General features: G+C 42.0%; 2 protein-coding genes across 3 annotated transcripts in view; both read right to left on the bottom strand.

Annotated features, from left to right (window-relative positions):
• mtss1 (MTSS I-BAR domain containing 1) overlaps positions 1-10,627 on the bottom strand; it is a 52,147-nt gene extending 41,520 nt beyond the window's left edge. The window contains exon 1 of one of the 2 annotated variants that reach the window (XM_061041795.1): positions 9,838-10,627. In XM_061041795.1, coding sequence (XP_060897778.1) covers positions 9,838-9,909 — 72 coding nt within the window. In that variant the 5' untranslated portion in view covers positions 9,910-10,627. The remainder of the gene's footprint in view (positions 1-9,837) is intronic. The other variant, XM_061041796.1, reaches the window with a different exon arrangement.
• Positions 10,628-14,389: 3,762 nt separating this feature from the next.
• LOC132976999 (E3 ubiquitin-protein ligase TRIM35-like) lies at positions 14,390-16,798 on the bottom strand. The gene has a single exon (XM_061041330.1). It carries the CDS (start codon positions 16,588-16,590, stop codon positions 14,905-14,907), a length of 1,686 nt encoding a protein of 561 aa, XP_060897313.1. The 5' UTR covers positions 16,591-16,798; the 3' UTR covers positions 14,390-14,904.
• Between the last annotated feature and the right edge of the window lie 204 nt (positions 16,799-17,002).

Here is a 17,002-nt window from a genome sequence, read left to right as displayed (position 1 = left end):
ATCAGCTTTGTTTCCTTTGAGTGTGATGTTGGGATTGATTGTATGACTCACGCTAATAAAGTTGTGTATAGAATGCAGATAGTCACATCTTTACACAGACGACAGGCCTGATGGAGGTTTTTTACAGGCTGACTTAAAATCAGTGTCTTTCCTCAAGCATCACTCTGATGAACGCATAACTCACTCACAGTGTGTCAGGAACTATTCATGTGCAATAATCCAATAAAACCCAAGGACACAAACACCCACTGCGTCTGCAACTTTACTTTCTGTTAGTCATGTGCCAAACCTTCTACCTGGTGCATGCTTAGGAAGCATCTTTGCACTCTACATTGCACTTTATTTACATTTTAAATCAGCCTTTAGATGGTAGTTTTGTGTGTTTTGGTGTCCATTGTGTATGCTCATCTCTGTGCATTGAGAGGAATGTTAAACCAGAGAAGTATGTGCACACAAATTTCGTCCAATCAAACGGATTCTGAAAACCTGAACCCAGCAGAGACGCCGAGGAGTAAATAAACGAAGATTTAGGAGCTCAATCTACGTTTTTCTTTCTGTCTAGCAGCTCTCTCCTGCCAGGCCGGTCAATGATGACCACATGTTAGCGCCACACTAACAGAATCATGTCTGACTGTCTGTCTATCCATCAGCAGGCAGACGGGTTAGCAGCAGAACGACAGACATGAAACACCACCGGCAAATTCCTCACAGCGCCTCAAACCACACTGACTGCACCATCTCTGGTCCGTATTGATCGATGTATATTCTGCTGCAGTGTCTGATTTTTTATTCAGTTTACTTTGTTTGTTCACTAACTTCCCCCCTCTTGTATTGTATGTGATCATTATTTCATCATATAGTGAATATGTGAAGAATGAGTCCTGCTGATTCTAACCTGCAGTCCTGTCGTTTTGTCTATCTCCCTTCCAGTGTTAATCTCGTCAACGAAATAAAAGACGAAAATATTTGTTGACAAAGGTCTTTTTAAATCAGTCAACTATGACGAGACTCCGCTATTTGGCAATTTAATAAATAATATTACTTCATCTAATTGACGAAAATGTGACTAAACGAAAACTACATTACAAGTGACGATTATCACATACCCCCTCAGCTGTTCTAAAATCATTGTAAACCATACGTCATCAAAGGTGTGTGTGTGGCGAGTGCAACAATGTGCAGCCTGGAGCCTCTGGCCTGCAGGTCCATGAAGCCCCGCCCCCTGCAGTTTCTGATAATCAAAATAAAAGCTTGCGTCTGATTTCGTCAACTAAAATGATGTGCAATTTTAGTCAGTGACTAATTGACTAAATTAAATCAATAACAAATGACTAAATTAGAAAATGGTGTGAAGATTAACACTGCTCCCTTCCTCCTCTCTAACATTTGTGTTGCTGTGAGAGTAAGTGTGGAGAGGAGGAAGCAAACGGCAGCTGATGTCCATGTGACTTTTGACTATTTCTGCTTCTTTGCATATCATTTGTGTTTTTCTCTCTCTCTCTCTCTCTCTGTTTGTCTCTTCTTGATAACTTACTGAGCTTTTTTTTTAAATTCTTATAAGACATCTGAGTGAAAAGGCCCGCTCAGTGCTGAAGCTGTGATGCTTCTTCCGTGTGTGTGTGTGTGTGTGTGTTTGAGTCCACACCTTCTATTGAACCGCAGTCACCCGGAACACCTCATTACCTCTATCTCTCTACCTGTCGACTCATGTTCATCCTTCCCTCCTCCTTCACTACAAACCTTACCCGCATACTTCAAAGTCTCTCTGGCTGCATCTCATCAAATGAGCCGGTTTCCTCCACAGTCAAGAAACTGAACATGTCAGAATGGATTTGTTTGATCGAACGCGTACTTTAAATAAGTTTAGACAAGCAGCCATCTTTAACTGAATTTGAAGGGCACAACCGGCGTTAGGTCCAACTTTTAGTATCCCATAATCCACATAGAGCCAGAATGCTGGTATAGGCAGCATCTTCTCTGCTAGTTTCTTAACTACGATTAAAACGTCTCATCAGGGTCTACTGGCCAGTAGGAATAACTGGAGGCGTGGCTTATATTACTGATAGTTGGAGTTTGTAGCTAAGGTCCGCTTTAGTGTCGGCTCTTCGTCTGTTTCTAGATTGATCCAAATTGAGGCAGAGTGGGCATTTCCAACATGGCAACCTTCCTCGCTCTGAGCTTTCCCAACTTTCAGCGAGGTGATCTGGCATTATTGTTATTATTCACTGGACTTTATTGCTTTACAAATAATGACTGATTACGTCGAGAATACGTCCATGTTTTATCCAGTCTATTGACTCATCTTGGATCCAGCCTTCAAAGGAACTGCAGTTTCTGGAACTTTTCCACATCAACATCATTTCTAAACTCCAAAGGTCGCCTCTTGTGAATTTATTGTTGCTTCGTCCAACTTCTAATACAAAGTCCATGATGTGTCTCCTTTCCTCTGAAATCACTGTCTTCCCCCTGCATCCTCACCCTCTCATCTTCTTCCTTCTGTCTCACATTTCCTCTCATCCTCCTCTTTTATAAATGATCCTTCCTTCCCTACTATGCAGCAGCTAACACCTAGAAATGACACAAACTGTACATGTGTGTGTGACAATGTGTGTACCTCTAAATGGTGTGTTTGTTGGCAAGTCTTGCAACAAAAGTGTGATCATTCAGTATTTGTTCAGTGTGTGTGTGTGTGTGTCCACGCCCTGCTTCACCTGAGGCTGCTATTTTCCTGTCAGCATTGAGACCTTTCTGAAAACCAACCGCTCCCAACACACACTTTTATATAACTATCAGGAACTATAAAATACCATATCAGTGATGTGACTAAGCCTCGATGACATCACGTGACGTTAAGGCCTGTCATTATAGGGTGTGTTTTTTATGTGTGTGTGTGTGTGTGTGTTTGATTTAATTGTGCAATCATCCCTCAGGTCTGTATTTCCTGTACACAAACTCACAAACACACACAGTTATACATAGCACAGATTATAAATGGCAGTGTGTAGCTATAACCATTGTTTACTACGCACACGTGTGTGTGTGTCCGTGTGTGTGATCGTGTGGAAATTGAACACGGCTGTATCTCGCTGTTGAAAGCTCTTTGCTATTCCACACACACACGCTGCTGCCAGCACATTCTCAGTTCACCTTCAGCACAGAGTGCAGGATGAGGAACACGTGCGCACGCACACACACACAATTTTCACTTAATACACTCCAGAGGATTGAGGTCAGGTTGACTGTTGTTTTGGTGGAATTTTCCTTTAAAGATGTCTTAACAAAGAGAATAAATCTAATTCTAAGACACTAATTCAATCCTGGTGGGTAAAAATTACATCAGGGGGAGATGAGGGACGGGTAGAAAAAAAAAATGAACGTAGAGAAAAAAGAAGAGGAAGGGAAGAAGGTGGATAGGGAGAATGAAAAAATGAACGAAGTGGTTGTGGAGAGAGGTGAAGGCGCTAACTGAGCGTGTGCAGATGGAGAGGTGACAGGAGCAGAGATGGTCGATGGCTCATAATGTCACCCTGATATAGCCTAGACAGAAATCAATAAGCTGTCTGCGACTCGCCAATACAACTTGAAGGTCCCGTGACGACGCTGCTTCAGATCACTGCTTCACCTCCGATCGCTCACGTGTGTTTTCTAACAAACGGGACAGCAGGTGGTGACAGGCTGCAATAAGCCAGATGATAACGCTGAAAATTAACAGCTAATGGGGATGAATCAGAAGTTTTATCTTTTCCTAGGGGGGCATGCCAGAACCCTGAATATTCAAATGTGAAAATGAATAGGCTTTAACTATGAACACACAACTATGTTCTGTTGGCTGTGGCTCACTGGTAGAGTTGGTGGTCTCAAGTACGGGAAGGTTTGGGATTCGATCCCCAGCTCCTGCAGCCACATGTCCGACATATCCTTGGGCAAGACAAGTTGCTCCCGCTGCTTCATCGGCGGCGTACAGATGCGTATGAATTGTTACTCCTGATGGTCACTTCACACAGCAGCCTCTACCATCAGTGTGTGAATGTGGAGGTGTGACCTGCAGTGTAAAAGAGCTTCGAGTAGTCAGAAGACTAGAAAAGAAATATACAAGCTTTTTACCATTCACCACTCTGATGTGGACTTTACAGACATGAGGGATCTATGCTGTTATGTCGGTAAGTTCAGCTTTTGAGAGGCAAGACAGGAAGCTATACTCTGAGTCTACCTTTAAACACCAACAGGAGATAAAACACTTAGTCCATCTTGATATTCACCTTGTAGCACAACATTCGTCGCAACTTCTTTGATTCTGCGTCTCTGGGTCGCGTCATTTAACAAAGTTGAGTCAGTTCAGTATATAGCCTTAAGTACAAGGCTGATTGTCTTTCTTCATTACATGTCACAATAGTATACATGTTTCTGATTTAGTTTAAAATGCCGCTAAGTTCAATCTCAAAATGACACGTGATCTTGAAGAAGTCAGTGTGCCTTCATGTCTGCAGTGTGATCAGAGTGTGAGCTCTTCACAGGCCTGTTATGATGCCCCGAGGAGAGATTTATCTGAGCGCCAACTCTCTACTTAATTAGACATGACTGTGTGTGTGTATGTGTGTGTATGTGTCTGTGTGCGTGGCAGATGGCAGGAGTGCCCCCATTGGTTTTGTGCCATGTTGGTAAAGTACCAGGATATGATACCACCAGCTCTGAATCACACACACGCGATCCGCCCTGACCGTCCCTCTCCTCGGTTATCTGACAGCAGAAGTGACTCATGTGTTCAAACCACAGGATGTCTAAAAGCCCTGTCACGTTTCATCCTAAAGGTTTGAAACTTCAGGCACAAACTCAACTCATTTCCCTTAAAATCCCGCATCAGATGCAGATCAAACCGCAGCGCTCTCAGCACTGTGTGCTTCCTGTCCGTTTGAATCCGAGCTGAGATCAAACCAGAACACTTCCAGGCTGACGTCTGTCGTCTTAACATCATCAAGAATCAGCGCAGATAAAAAGAAACAACATCCTCTCTTACATAATCAATCCGTGCTTCAAAATGCTCAATCATCGTCTGTGGTTTGATAGTCTCAAAGTCTTTACAAAATGAAAGATAATGTGTGCAGTACACGACCTGAGTTCACCAGCTTCCTAAAGACGAACAGGCCTCGACAATATAAGAGAAATATGCTAATAACACGAGGTGCAATAAATAAAGAATCATAAAGTCACAAATCACAAAGAGTGAAGGGTTGTCACCAGCTTTTATACTTTGATATGATACTACTAAAAATAAATGATGTTGATAACAGTTTTGAAACCATGGTTTCGTTTGTCCTCCATTTAAAAACTCTTCCTTAGTATCACCCTGGTCAAAGTCTGTTTTCATTAAGAACATCTCTTCAGAGGACAGCACTTGGAGATTTATCATCACTAACAGCAATTACAGAATCACACTGATGGGGTGGTGTCACTGTATAGTAATTGGTAAAGATGGGACAGGTCTGATCTAATATCTGCATCAGGTCTGATATTGGTGTAATTCACGTATTGGATATCGGACTGACGGCACAGATCCACATCACATATCAAGAAAGATGGTCTGGCACTTAAAACGTTCTCAGCTCGCACAGTCTCACGTCGAAGCGAACGGACTGAACTGTAAGAAGGGTTCACAAATCATCTCCATGACGACGTTCAGACGAGATGGAACTCTTCTATGTGATCAATTAAGTACAAAATACCGCTTCCTGTTTGTGAAGCCAGCACACAGCGTTGTGTAGCCTTACCCAGAATACCAACAACAATAAAACTATTAATCCTGACTACCAAAAGATCAGAATCAGAACCATATCAGTACATTTCTATCAGAATCAGGTCAGACCTGGTAAAAGTGGATGGTGCATCTCTGTGAATCAGTCTGCTGCTGCCAAAGAAGAAGAAAAGGGTGAAACGTGTTTGGTGGATATCAGAGTTGTTTTTTTATACAGCCTTGAGCGTGGACTTCAGTTGAGACATTTGGGACACGTCTCTAATTCTCAGCTAACTGAATTCCCCCAGCCGATGGGTTTGTCTGGTTGAACATAGGTGTGGAGGGATGGTTCATCTGAGACAGCTTGTCAGCGTTTGTGTCTGTTTACCACAGTCTGCAGAGGAACATTCAAACACTTCACTGGACTTTAGAGTTATGCAAAGGAGCAACAAGAAGCACAACGACAACCAAACATCTGGTCATGAAGATTAAACGTGTGTGTGCACGCGGTATGAAAGGCACCACCTCCGCCCCATCTTCATGGCAACAAAAGTCTGAGCTCCAGATTTCACAGCTACATTATTTGTGTTGATTTACACGGTGTTCCCCCCCCCCCCCCCCCCCCCCGCTGTCACTTCCTCTGCTCCGTGTAACTTTTTGCATCTTCATGACCCACCAGAGGGACTCGTGCAACATCACTCTGAGCCCACCTGAGAATCTAAACAGACCACCGCAGCTCTATCTCTCTTTCTGATCTCTGGCAGCTTTTAGTTAGGAATATGACCACATAACTTTTATTTTAAAGCTTTGGCACTTTACGACACTATTGATCACTAAGATAACATTTTTATTGGTTCATGACACGTGGTGTAAAAGTATTGATTATTGTCTATCTGCTTTTCTTCATGTAAACTCCTGGATCTCTCTTGAATCCAACCCTGAGTCCGCTCCCCATTAACCTGCAGGTAGCTGAAAGGTAACACAAGCTTTATTTATCTGCATGAAAAAGTGAAAGCATGAATATTGTATCCAGGAGGTCTTCATCCAATGGGGAGATCAGTATTTTGAACTCTTTGCAAACGCCTGGGACGGAGTGACTTAACATCAGAAAACATGGACACTGCGGACCAGGGGAAGCGGTTGACTTTGCCTTTCGCAGTGTTTAAGAAGTTTGGATTCGTCTGCCCAGAATGTCTGTGAATGCTCAGCGATCTTCAGCAGTCGATTCTCAGCCACAGTCTTATCTGTCAGCTGTCTGTTTACAGGACTCGGGGTCAGCTCTCTTAACCCTCATCATGTGATCAATGACATCCGACTCGTGCTCCTCTGGGCTGCTGATTTTCTGCAGCTGTACGGAGCTGACACTTTGATTCTGTACGTACAGAAGACGGTGAGCTTGTTCATATCAGTCACAGATGGTTTAACCGTTAGACCACCCTCTTTTTTATGCATGAATTATTTAGATTCTTGTGGTTTTGGTTCCTCTTATTAGACGACTGAAACTGCTCAATTTTTAGCAAGGTGATTTCCAATAATGTGAACGCCTTTGTTTTTGTTTTTTTACATTGGGGACATTTATAAGATCTAACTTTGCATAAAAATCATAGCAGAGCCGTTTGTTTTTAAAGGCTTTGTGTGATTAATTGTCAAGTTCAATTCTCCCTTTTTGGACATCTCTTATGAACAGGGGGCTGCTGAATTGGTACATGTCTCAAAAAGGTCCCATCTAAGTGACTCTATAAGCTTCTCTTTCTTGACTTAGCTCGTTCCCCATGACAAACCACTGATTCCAGTGTAAGAGGGGTACAACTCCCGTCACACAACAACCCCCTCCTGCCTATTCCTGACAAAGACGAGAGTTGTTTAGGGCCAAATAGAAAATAGAAGCTGCTAACGATGAACATCTGAGAGCAGTGAAACAGACAGACAGGCAGCAAAGGGCAGCCTGCTTAACAAACATCAAAGAGCGCACACTACACACACACACACTCACAGCTGGTAAAATCCACCCCCATCCAGCCCTGCTCCTCTCCCTCTCTCTCTCTCTCTGATGGCCCACTTCCAGTTTTAACCTCTGCTCATTCATTACCCAATCAACATGAGCAGCACTCACGTCCACTCATTCTAAATCCAGGCAGAAATAATCCACATGTCAAGCCGTGCTAAGTGTCTCAAGCTAACTCACAAAGCTTCATTTTAAATGTAGCCACGTTTTTTTTTTTAAACTTCGTTGTAGCGCTGAATGAGAAAGTGAGGGGTCGTGACAGACATGAAGAACAGACTCAGTTTGTCATAAACTGATCTGCACTCCTGAACATTTCTAGAGAATTTCAGGAGGACCGGCCCTGAAATCCTCCTGATCTGGTTGTTCACACATGCACCTCACAGTGGGAGACTATCCCTGTGAGACAGGAGGGGGGACGGGCGGGGTCTCCTGAGGTGAGGCATGAACGGGAAAAGAACAAACAAAGGCGAAGCAGAAGAGTCCGCTATACGACGCTATAATGAGAATTTTTACTTTCATCAACGCTAAGTGTTGTTTGACAAGCGGAGAAGAATAGAAAACGTAACGCAGCAGTTTGATTACGTGCACAGAGATCGTAGAGGTCACGTGCAGACAACATTTGGTCGGTGTATAGAAACGACTCTCCCCCTCCTATTGGCTCCAGGTGAATTCTCCTGATAATATCCTGCTGAGTTCTCACATCAGCTCACTTGGACTTGCTGCGAAAAAAATACTAGAGGTCTGGAAGTCTGAGTGAAAGATCCGGCTGTTTGCGTTCACACATCACCTCCTTCTGCAACTATCAGTTGTTTTTCAGGATATTTCTGCAAGTGTGAAAGCACTAATGGTTTGCAGAGAAGCCTCAGATTTAGCCCTGTATACATTCATGACTTCATTTAAGAATTAAATACTCATTAACAGTTTATACAGCCCAAACTGTTCCAATGTCATCAGTCGGCTAAATACCAAAAGAGATTTTTCTGTAAAAAGTATGGAGCATGCAGCACCTTAAGGTCAGCTGGTCCAACAGCTCACCAGCACCATGAAGAACACAGTCTAATTATCTCTGTATATTACTAGGGGTGGGAATCAGCAGAGGCCCTGACTAAAATGTGGGGGCGCTGGTGGCGCAGTGGTTAGTGCGTGCGCCCCATGTATGGAGGCCATGGTCATCCAAGCGGGCGGCCCAGGTTTGAATCCGGCCTGTGGCTCCCTTTCCGCATGTCATTCCCCACTCTCTCTCTCTCTCAGATTTCCATCTCTATCCACTGTCCTATCTCTCCATTAAAAAGGCACAAAAACCCCAAAATAAATCTTAAAAAAACAAAAAAAAATGAAATGTGTTGTTTTCATTTCTAGCGAAGCTTCGATTTCAGTTCCAAATATTCAATAAATAACATCAACATAGTTCATCAGATGCGCACTCTTACATTAGAAAAATACCCCAGCTTTAATATTTGAGCATATTAACAGTAAAAATAAATAATCGTTCAATAATCGTAATCGAGGTAAAATGTTCAAGTAATCGTGATATTGATTTGAGCTCATATCGCCCCGGCCTTATTGTGCTGTATCCATACACACACCATACAGATGTAAATGTACTTTTATTTCTTTAAAAAAACATTAAAACCACATTCTCTTTACATTTCTTTATTGTGACTATATCGTTTTGTAAATCATCTGTATGTGTTTGAACATTATCAGCTTGTAATTTTAACTTAAACACAAACTGTTTTTGTGTGTAGACACTTTATATAAAACTGTGATCCCGCACAGCTCTGTCACTCTTACATTGAATCTGTGTCACTCCTTCATTTTGTGTTTTATTTTGAGTTTAGCTTTAGAAATGCAATCGTTGGCTTCCCGTGCTTATGAAGCCTTTTGAATTGAGCTGATACTGCATGAAGAAATGATTCCAAAATGGGCCGAATAAGAAGATATCCTGAATATGCATCGCAGAGACTGCAGCGTTTCAATGCAAATGCAGCAGGTTAGGTGCAAACAGCGCAAACAATAAAGCTATTAAATCAATGACATGACAAAGGACATGATTAGGTAATCTAGGGGGAATAGAATGGTTCATTTAGTTGTATTTTCTTACCTTCATGTCGTTCATGATGAGCTGGAAGAGCCCTCCCAAGGCGCTGCATTCCTTCTCTATACCCGCATCCATTTTTCCACAAGCTCGGAAAAAATCCTCCTGAACTTCCCAAACTTTTTTTTTTACGTCCAGCAACAAAACTTCCCGACAAGTTCTGAAATACTCCAAGGTGGCCCTTTTTTCTATTGATTTTATAAAGGGAGAGAGAGTTACAACACCCCGAGGGCAAAGTTCACCTTTAAAAAAAAAAAAAAAAAGAGCCAAAAAAACAGAAGAAGAAGAAAAAAAAATCACACAGGAGTTAAAAAAAAAAAAAATCCAGGTCGACAATTTGAGGCTTTTAGTCAGCCGATACTACCAGCCGGCCAACTTGATACACCTCCGAAAAAACACCACATCATGCCTGAATCATAGAGCAGACTGTCTGGAAAATGTCTGAGAGGGTTTTTTTTTTAAAGTTGAGCCCCGGCCGGTAGAGGGAAAACACAGCTAACCGCAGCTAGCTTACTCCGCTAGCAACCTGTGACTGTGTGTGTGTGTGTGTGTGTGTGTGTGTGTGTGTGTGTTTGCTCCCCAAACGACAACACACACACTCCGCGATCAATCAGGTCGACTAAAAAGATCGATACCGTTCTTATCCGAGGTCAGGCTCCAGATAAATCCCCCACTAGTTTGGTTTTCCGGAGACGAACACGTCTGATTTCACGTTGTTTTCTCCCGAGTTTGGACGACCGAGCCGCCGCTTTCCTCCGGTTACTCCACCAACAGCCAACGGGAGTCCTAACCTGAAGTGAATGATGCTGCGTTCACGTACTCATCGGACGGTTAGATTTCCCCATGTTGGGATGTCGTTCTTCCGACTTCAACGTGTTTACGAGCTTCAAGTGAAAAAAATACAAATAAAGCTACAAAAAAATATATATTTTATTTAACTAGAACTAAAAAAAGTCGCTCTACGTGAAGAGAAACACATACTCAGAAAGTAACGTAATACACCTAATTTAAAATACAATAAAAAGGTATATGCAATGCATGAATTAAGATTATTTGACGTTTAAATTAGCAGTTTATTTTGGTTTGTTATTGTTCTGCGTCGTATGTTAAAGTCAGTCAAGTTGTGCACCAACTATCCCGGACCTTCTGAGTTGTCATTTAATCTTAAAATGCTATTAAAGATATTTTTCCAAATAGGAGGATGATTTTTCCGATTATTCCAGTGTCACGCGAATGCTGAGTGAATGTAAACCTGAGCGCCGCAAAAAGCCAGACCCAGTGACAAGCCTCACATCCGGCCAGATGTTTCAAAATAAAGCGTTACATCAAACTATCAGAAAGTGTATTTCTTCTGATGTATTTGTAAGCAATGTAGAGGTGAGCAGCTAGTTAATATAAGATACATATTTACATGTGTGTTGTATTTTTATTTATTTACATTCCGCCAGTATGCTTAAGTTAAATGATCTTTTACAATTACAGTATGTTGCCATGTCCTGTAAAGATTATAGATATGTGTATTTACTTTATACAGTAATCCCTCACTTTAACAGCAACAATGGAATTACTGAAGGCAGGTTTATGTGACGTTGTTAACTTGACGAGTCACCTCTCTGTTGTCTTACTGCAATGCAGGCAGAGTTAATAAATGGCTTACAACCAACATGAGCAGCTCCAGAGACGAATGAAGAATAATAACACTGAGGTCACATAAGCAATGTGGAGGTGACCAGAAATTTAATAAGATACATATTTACACATCAGACACAAAAAACAAGCTTCAGGAAAGAGAACAAATGTAGTATACATACAGGCAGCTACATCATAGTTGCATTCAGACGAATCAAGTTATGTATTCATGATACGCATTCAGTATCATTGCTTGAAACCCTTTATTTCCATGGGTGCAGATGGCCTAATTGTCGCGCCCATGTACAGCGGCTCTAGTCCTCCAAGCTGGCAGCCCAGGTTCTTTGTAATACTGAGGAACACTTTTTTTGCAGTAGTGATAACATATTAAACTTTATTGTGTAAACAATCAACCAACTTACTAAATTAAGAGAACAATTAACCAAAACTACATTAAACCTGTCACTATAACTTCAGCTACACCTGACATGTCAGACTACATTCACTGACACCTTCAGGCCAGGCTTCAATTCCTAAAATGAAAAATGAGACAACATTGAAATCTGTGTTTACTCATTTCTGGAGATTCATTTTCAAATATCTGCAGGTTTACATAAATCCAAAAAAATATCCAAAGAATCTGAGAGTATGATCAAGACCTGTTTTACATTAATCACAGCTGTGACATAAAGAAAGAAAATACAAAACACGTGGTCTGTGCATGTTGTTTATTTTACAGCAGGATTAACTGTGCACATTTAAATAATATTACTTTTTAATGAGATTGAATATTAATAAGTTCTAATATAATTCAGCAATGAGGTGTATGTATACGCTCATATAGTTAGCATCATAAACTCATCAACCAATGCTACATTATTGTCTTTTTCTTTTGCTGTATTTCAGCTTCACTTCAGTGCACCATAAGACTTCCGGTTGACGCTAAATTCCGCAAGCTTGACGCTGCTGCGTGTCAGTGGATGGTGGAGGTGGGTTGTGTTGCGGAGACGGGGCAGTCGGGCGGGGCGGAGCTACAGAAAGAGGACGGCTTGATTCCAAGAGAAGAAAACATAGTGAACTAAACTTTAATGAAAAGTGACAAAAGTGAAGAGAACACACACTCACATGAACGGGATATAACCAAACTTAAATAAATGAAACTTAAACAAATCTATCAGATATGGAGATTAATTACTTTTGTAGATCTATCCATGCACTTTGCTGCCTGTCCAGGTTGAGCTGTGAGGAGCCGATGACCCACTGGTCTGTCTTCAGCCACTGCTGCAGGTCTTTCCTGTCTGCTGGGTGGGGGGGTGGGGTGGGGGGGCTGCTGGAGTACCAGACTGTGCAACAGGAAGTCAGGATGCTCTCCATGGTGCATCAATAAAAGCTCATTAAAAGTTCCCCCGACTGTTTATTGAGTCTGAGGGTGTAGGAGCCATGAAGTGCAAACACAAATTGTTCCAGCAGGTGTCGCTTTTAGGTTAAGGTGAAACTCTAGGTGACACTTTTTGCCCAAGTCTCTTCTTATTTTCGGTTTTATTTTGAAGGTCTATAATGTGTCACTATTGCCATTGTACTGTAACTTTTTTTCATCCTCATTTTATCGTAAACTATTCATATCTTTAGTGTTTTCTTGATATATTTCAACCTGTAATTAAAAAAAAAACACCCTGCAATTTACTCCTCTTTGCACATGTTTTTGTTTTATGTGTCTTATAAAATTGTTCCCTCTGATGTCAGCTGGTTGATTTTGGTCCAGCAGAAACGTTTTGCTTCTTTATTTTTTGTAAAAATTCACAAACTTGGAGCAGTGACATGAGCCAAATCTTACATATAGTATATGTTAAATATATCTCTTCTGTGTTTACACTCCTTAAACTGAACAAACACACAGGCGGCTCACACTCTCATCACTCTAATTACATAGCAACCAGCCCATAATAAACACACACATTTGCAATTTCTGTATGTGTGTGTGTAATTGTGTGTCACCGTGTGTTTCACTGATTCACCCGGCAACAGGCTGAGTCACATCTCCGACAGCCTTCCTCCCGGTCTCATCAGTGTTAGTGTGTGTGTATGTGTGTGTGTGTGTGTGTTTTGCTGAATCACAGGAGGTACCCAACCAACACAGGCCTGGTTTCCATGGAGACCAAAAGTGACCGTGCAGAATGTTATGGCAAAAATCAAACAAAATAAGAAAAACAAATCCTTAATTTTGTTCTATTTATAAACTGAGATGTGGTTCAGTCAGTGATTTAATTACAGATCGTCCATGTCAGTGGCATCATCATTATCACACACACACACACACACACACACACACACACACACACACACACACACACACACACACACGAAAAACAGCTCATAGCTCGTTACTGACAATGAAAATAGTGATCAATAAAAATCCTCAAACCCTGTTTACACTTCTCTTCTATGTCTTTATTTGTATATTTATTTTCTAGTCTTCTGACTACTACTGGCTTTTTCACCACAGGTCACACCTACACATTGATGGTAGAGGCTGCTGGGTAAAGAGTCCATCAGAAGTAATCCCACTCATACACATTCATACACCACTGACAAAGCAGTGGGAGCAACTTGCATGGGTTAAGTATCCTGCTCAAGGTTACATCTGACATATGGCTGCAGGAGCTGGGGATTGAACCCCCGACCTTTTAGTCGAGAGACGACCGACTCTACCAACTGAGCCACAGCTGCTAAAGTGTTTTCTATAATAAGAGGTTGTTGTAAATGAGTTTGTATTTCTTATGAATGCAGGACGGTTATTATGAGCCAAAAGTTTCTAAATGAAGTCAGGTCTGTTTACTTTTGGTGAACGGTGAGCATCATTTAAAAAAGCAAAGGACAAACGTTGAGTCTACATGTTGTGTTTCTAGAGACAACAGTGACACCTGCTGGCCAGAGGCAACAACTGCAGTGAGTTTATTAAGAAACACATTTCATACAAAGGCAATTCATGCTGACATAAAGATATATCAATAAAAAGAACATCAAATAAAGTAACATTTCATAAGATGATGTATGAAATAATAGTATTAGTGTTAGTGTTTTTAAAGACTTGAGAAGGAAAACATTTGACATCTGTAAGTGACCCAAGGAAATGTAAAGAAACACAAACATTTTGATCCTTGAATTATGTAAACGTCGGGTTGGGTGGAGGACGAAGTCTGAAGCTGTGATGGTCTTTCTATCAGAGCGACGTGTAACTGAACGTATGCACAGTATTAACCAAAGAGTGGTAAAGAAGTTATTTACATTAGAAAGAGTACAAAGCAGCTTCACTATGTGTACAAAGTTTGCATCTGATGCATGATATGTCATCAGCCCCGCCCTTTGACGTACACTTAATTTTCCTGTTTTGTTACTATGAGTGATTACTGATCACTATCCAACATACATGGGGAGCCCATTATTTCAGAGCTCGAATGGAGAAATAGGAGTTAACCATGTGTCATCAACATCATCATTTTTATCTTTGTCATCTTCAACTGAATCAGAATTTTCATCATCATCGTTTTCAGTATTGGAGGAGTTATTATCCTCATCCTCAGCTTCTTCTTCTTCTCCTTCTTCTCCTTCTCCTTCTTCTTCTTCTTCTTCTTCTCCTTCTTCTTCTTCTCCTTCTCCTTCTTCTTCTTCTTCTTCTTCTCCTTCTCCTTCTCCTTCTCCTTCTTCTCCTTCTCCTTCTTCTCCTTCTTCTTCTCCTTCATTCTCATAAGAACCTTCTGGTAATATCTTCAGTGGGAGGGCGTGCACAGAGGTAATCAGTGGATACATCTTCTCAGTGAAGGTGTGTGTGAAGGTGTGTAATTGTGTGTCGGTATCAGGATCAGAGAACGACAACCGGCCTTCATCAAAGTCCAGATTCACTCGGACCAGACGCAGTTTCTTCTGCACCGGGATGACAGCAGCAGGATTCAGTGGGGACATTATTAAGTATTTACAGTCAGCGTACGCTAATGTCCATGACCCAGATCTCATGTTTGTGCATCCTTTTCTTTGGAAAGACTCTGCTGCCACACCAACAATCCACCGAAGACAGTCTCCAACCTCAACCACCCAGATGTGACTCCCTGAGTCCAATCCCTCAGAGCCCATGACCAATGGATTCCCATCAAACCTCTCTGGATTATCTGGAAGCTTCTGTGCCTCTCCGTGTCTCACACTGGTCAGATCTTCAGACAGAACGAGTTTTGGATGAGCCGAGTTTGGATCCAGAATCACAGGAGTGTAGGAGAACCTCTCCTTCATCTTGTTCCAGATGTTGTGGGTCAGGTTACCCAGGTGTTTGGCCTCGTCGATCAGAGCTCCTGAGACCTGCTGTGGATCCTCCAGCAGGGTGCGCTGCTGGACTCTTTTCACTGCAGCCTTGTAGTTTTTCAGGAATGAGACGTCTGCAGCTCTCAGCTCGTTCTCTGTGACTCTGATTGTGTCTGACAGAGCTGCTATCTCTCTGTTCAGAGCCTCAATCTTCTCCTTCATCCTCTGACTCTTCTGTTTCTCTTCCTCCCTCAGAGCAGAGATCCTGACCTCCTCTTCTTCTTGTAGAAACTGGTGAAGCTTCTTAAACTGCTCCTTTATCCGCCACTCTGTGTTTCTGGCCTGGACTTTAATATGATCTGCTGTTTGATCAAATTTCATTTTAACTTGTAGGCTGAGCTTCAATTTATTCTGCAGAGTTTTCATAGATCTCTGGATATCCTCTCTGAGATCCTGTGCAGCTTCATCGATGGGTCTGAATTTGTGGTCGTTGTGTTCTTTAGAATCTCGACAGACGACACAAAAAGGCTCCTGATGGTCCAGACAGAAGAGTTTGAGTTTCTCAGAGTGCAGACTGCAGAGAACCTCTGATCGTCTGGATGCGTTTTGACCCTTCTCCAGTAAAAAGGCTTCACACAGGTTCCTTAATGCTAAATTAGATGGAGGAGGTTTTCTTCCAGATTCCCTCTTACAAAGCGGACACTCCCGGGTTTGTTTCCCTGCCCACCACTTCTTCAGACAGTCGTCACAGAAGCTGTGGCTGCATGGTAGGATGACTGGTTTTCTGTATATGTCATAACAAAAAGCACAGGAGAGATTCTTCTCTAACCGTGAGGACATTTTGTCCCCGACTAACGCTGGACTCACGAGGCAGAAAACAAGTTAGAACACTTACTACTCGACAAAGTTGTGTTCTTTTTGGAGTTTCCTTTGCCTTAAATTCCACATTCAGTCTTTGAAATATTTTTCTTCGATGTCCCTTCTTGTGTCCTTCTGTGGAAGTTGTTGTTCTGAGGTGTAAACAGCTGCCTCTCCTTCCGTGTGTAGATCAGGTGATCTGTTTTCAGTAACTCAGCTGGTCTTCCTCAAACCACTCCCTACACACCCAAATTTATGGAGCCAAGTCTGTCTAACGTCACCACCCACAGCTGAATGAAGAAGCATGCTCCTCTTTAAGGTGTTGGAGACGAGTACAGCAGCAAGCTTTGGGACGGGCTCCCCTCACAGAAACAACAAAAACTTAATATAATGA

Source organism: Labrus mixtus, chromosome 7 (genome assembly GCF_963584025.1).
Source record: "Labrus mixtus chromosome 7, fLabMix1.1, whole genome shotgun sequence".
Lineage (NCBI taxonomy): Eukaryota > Metazoa > Chordata > Actinopteri > Labriformes > Labridae > Labrus > Labrus mixtus.
The sequence above is the reverse complement of the archived record's forward strand: the minus strand, read 5'-3'. Positions and strand labels throughout refer to the sequence as shown.

Coding starts and splice junctions, on each gene's coding strand:
- LOC132976999 (XM_061041330.1), bottom strand. CDS start 16,590: ATGTCCTCACGGTTAGAGAAGAATCTCTCCTGTGCTTTTTGTTATGAC.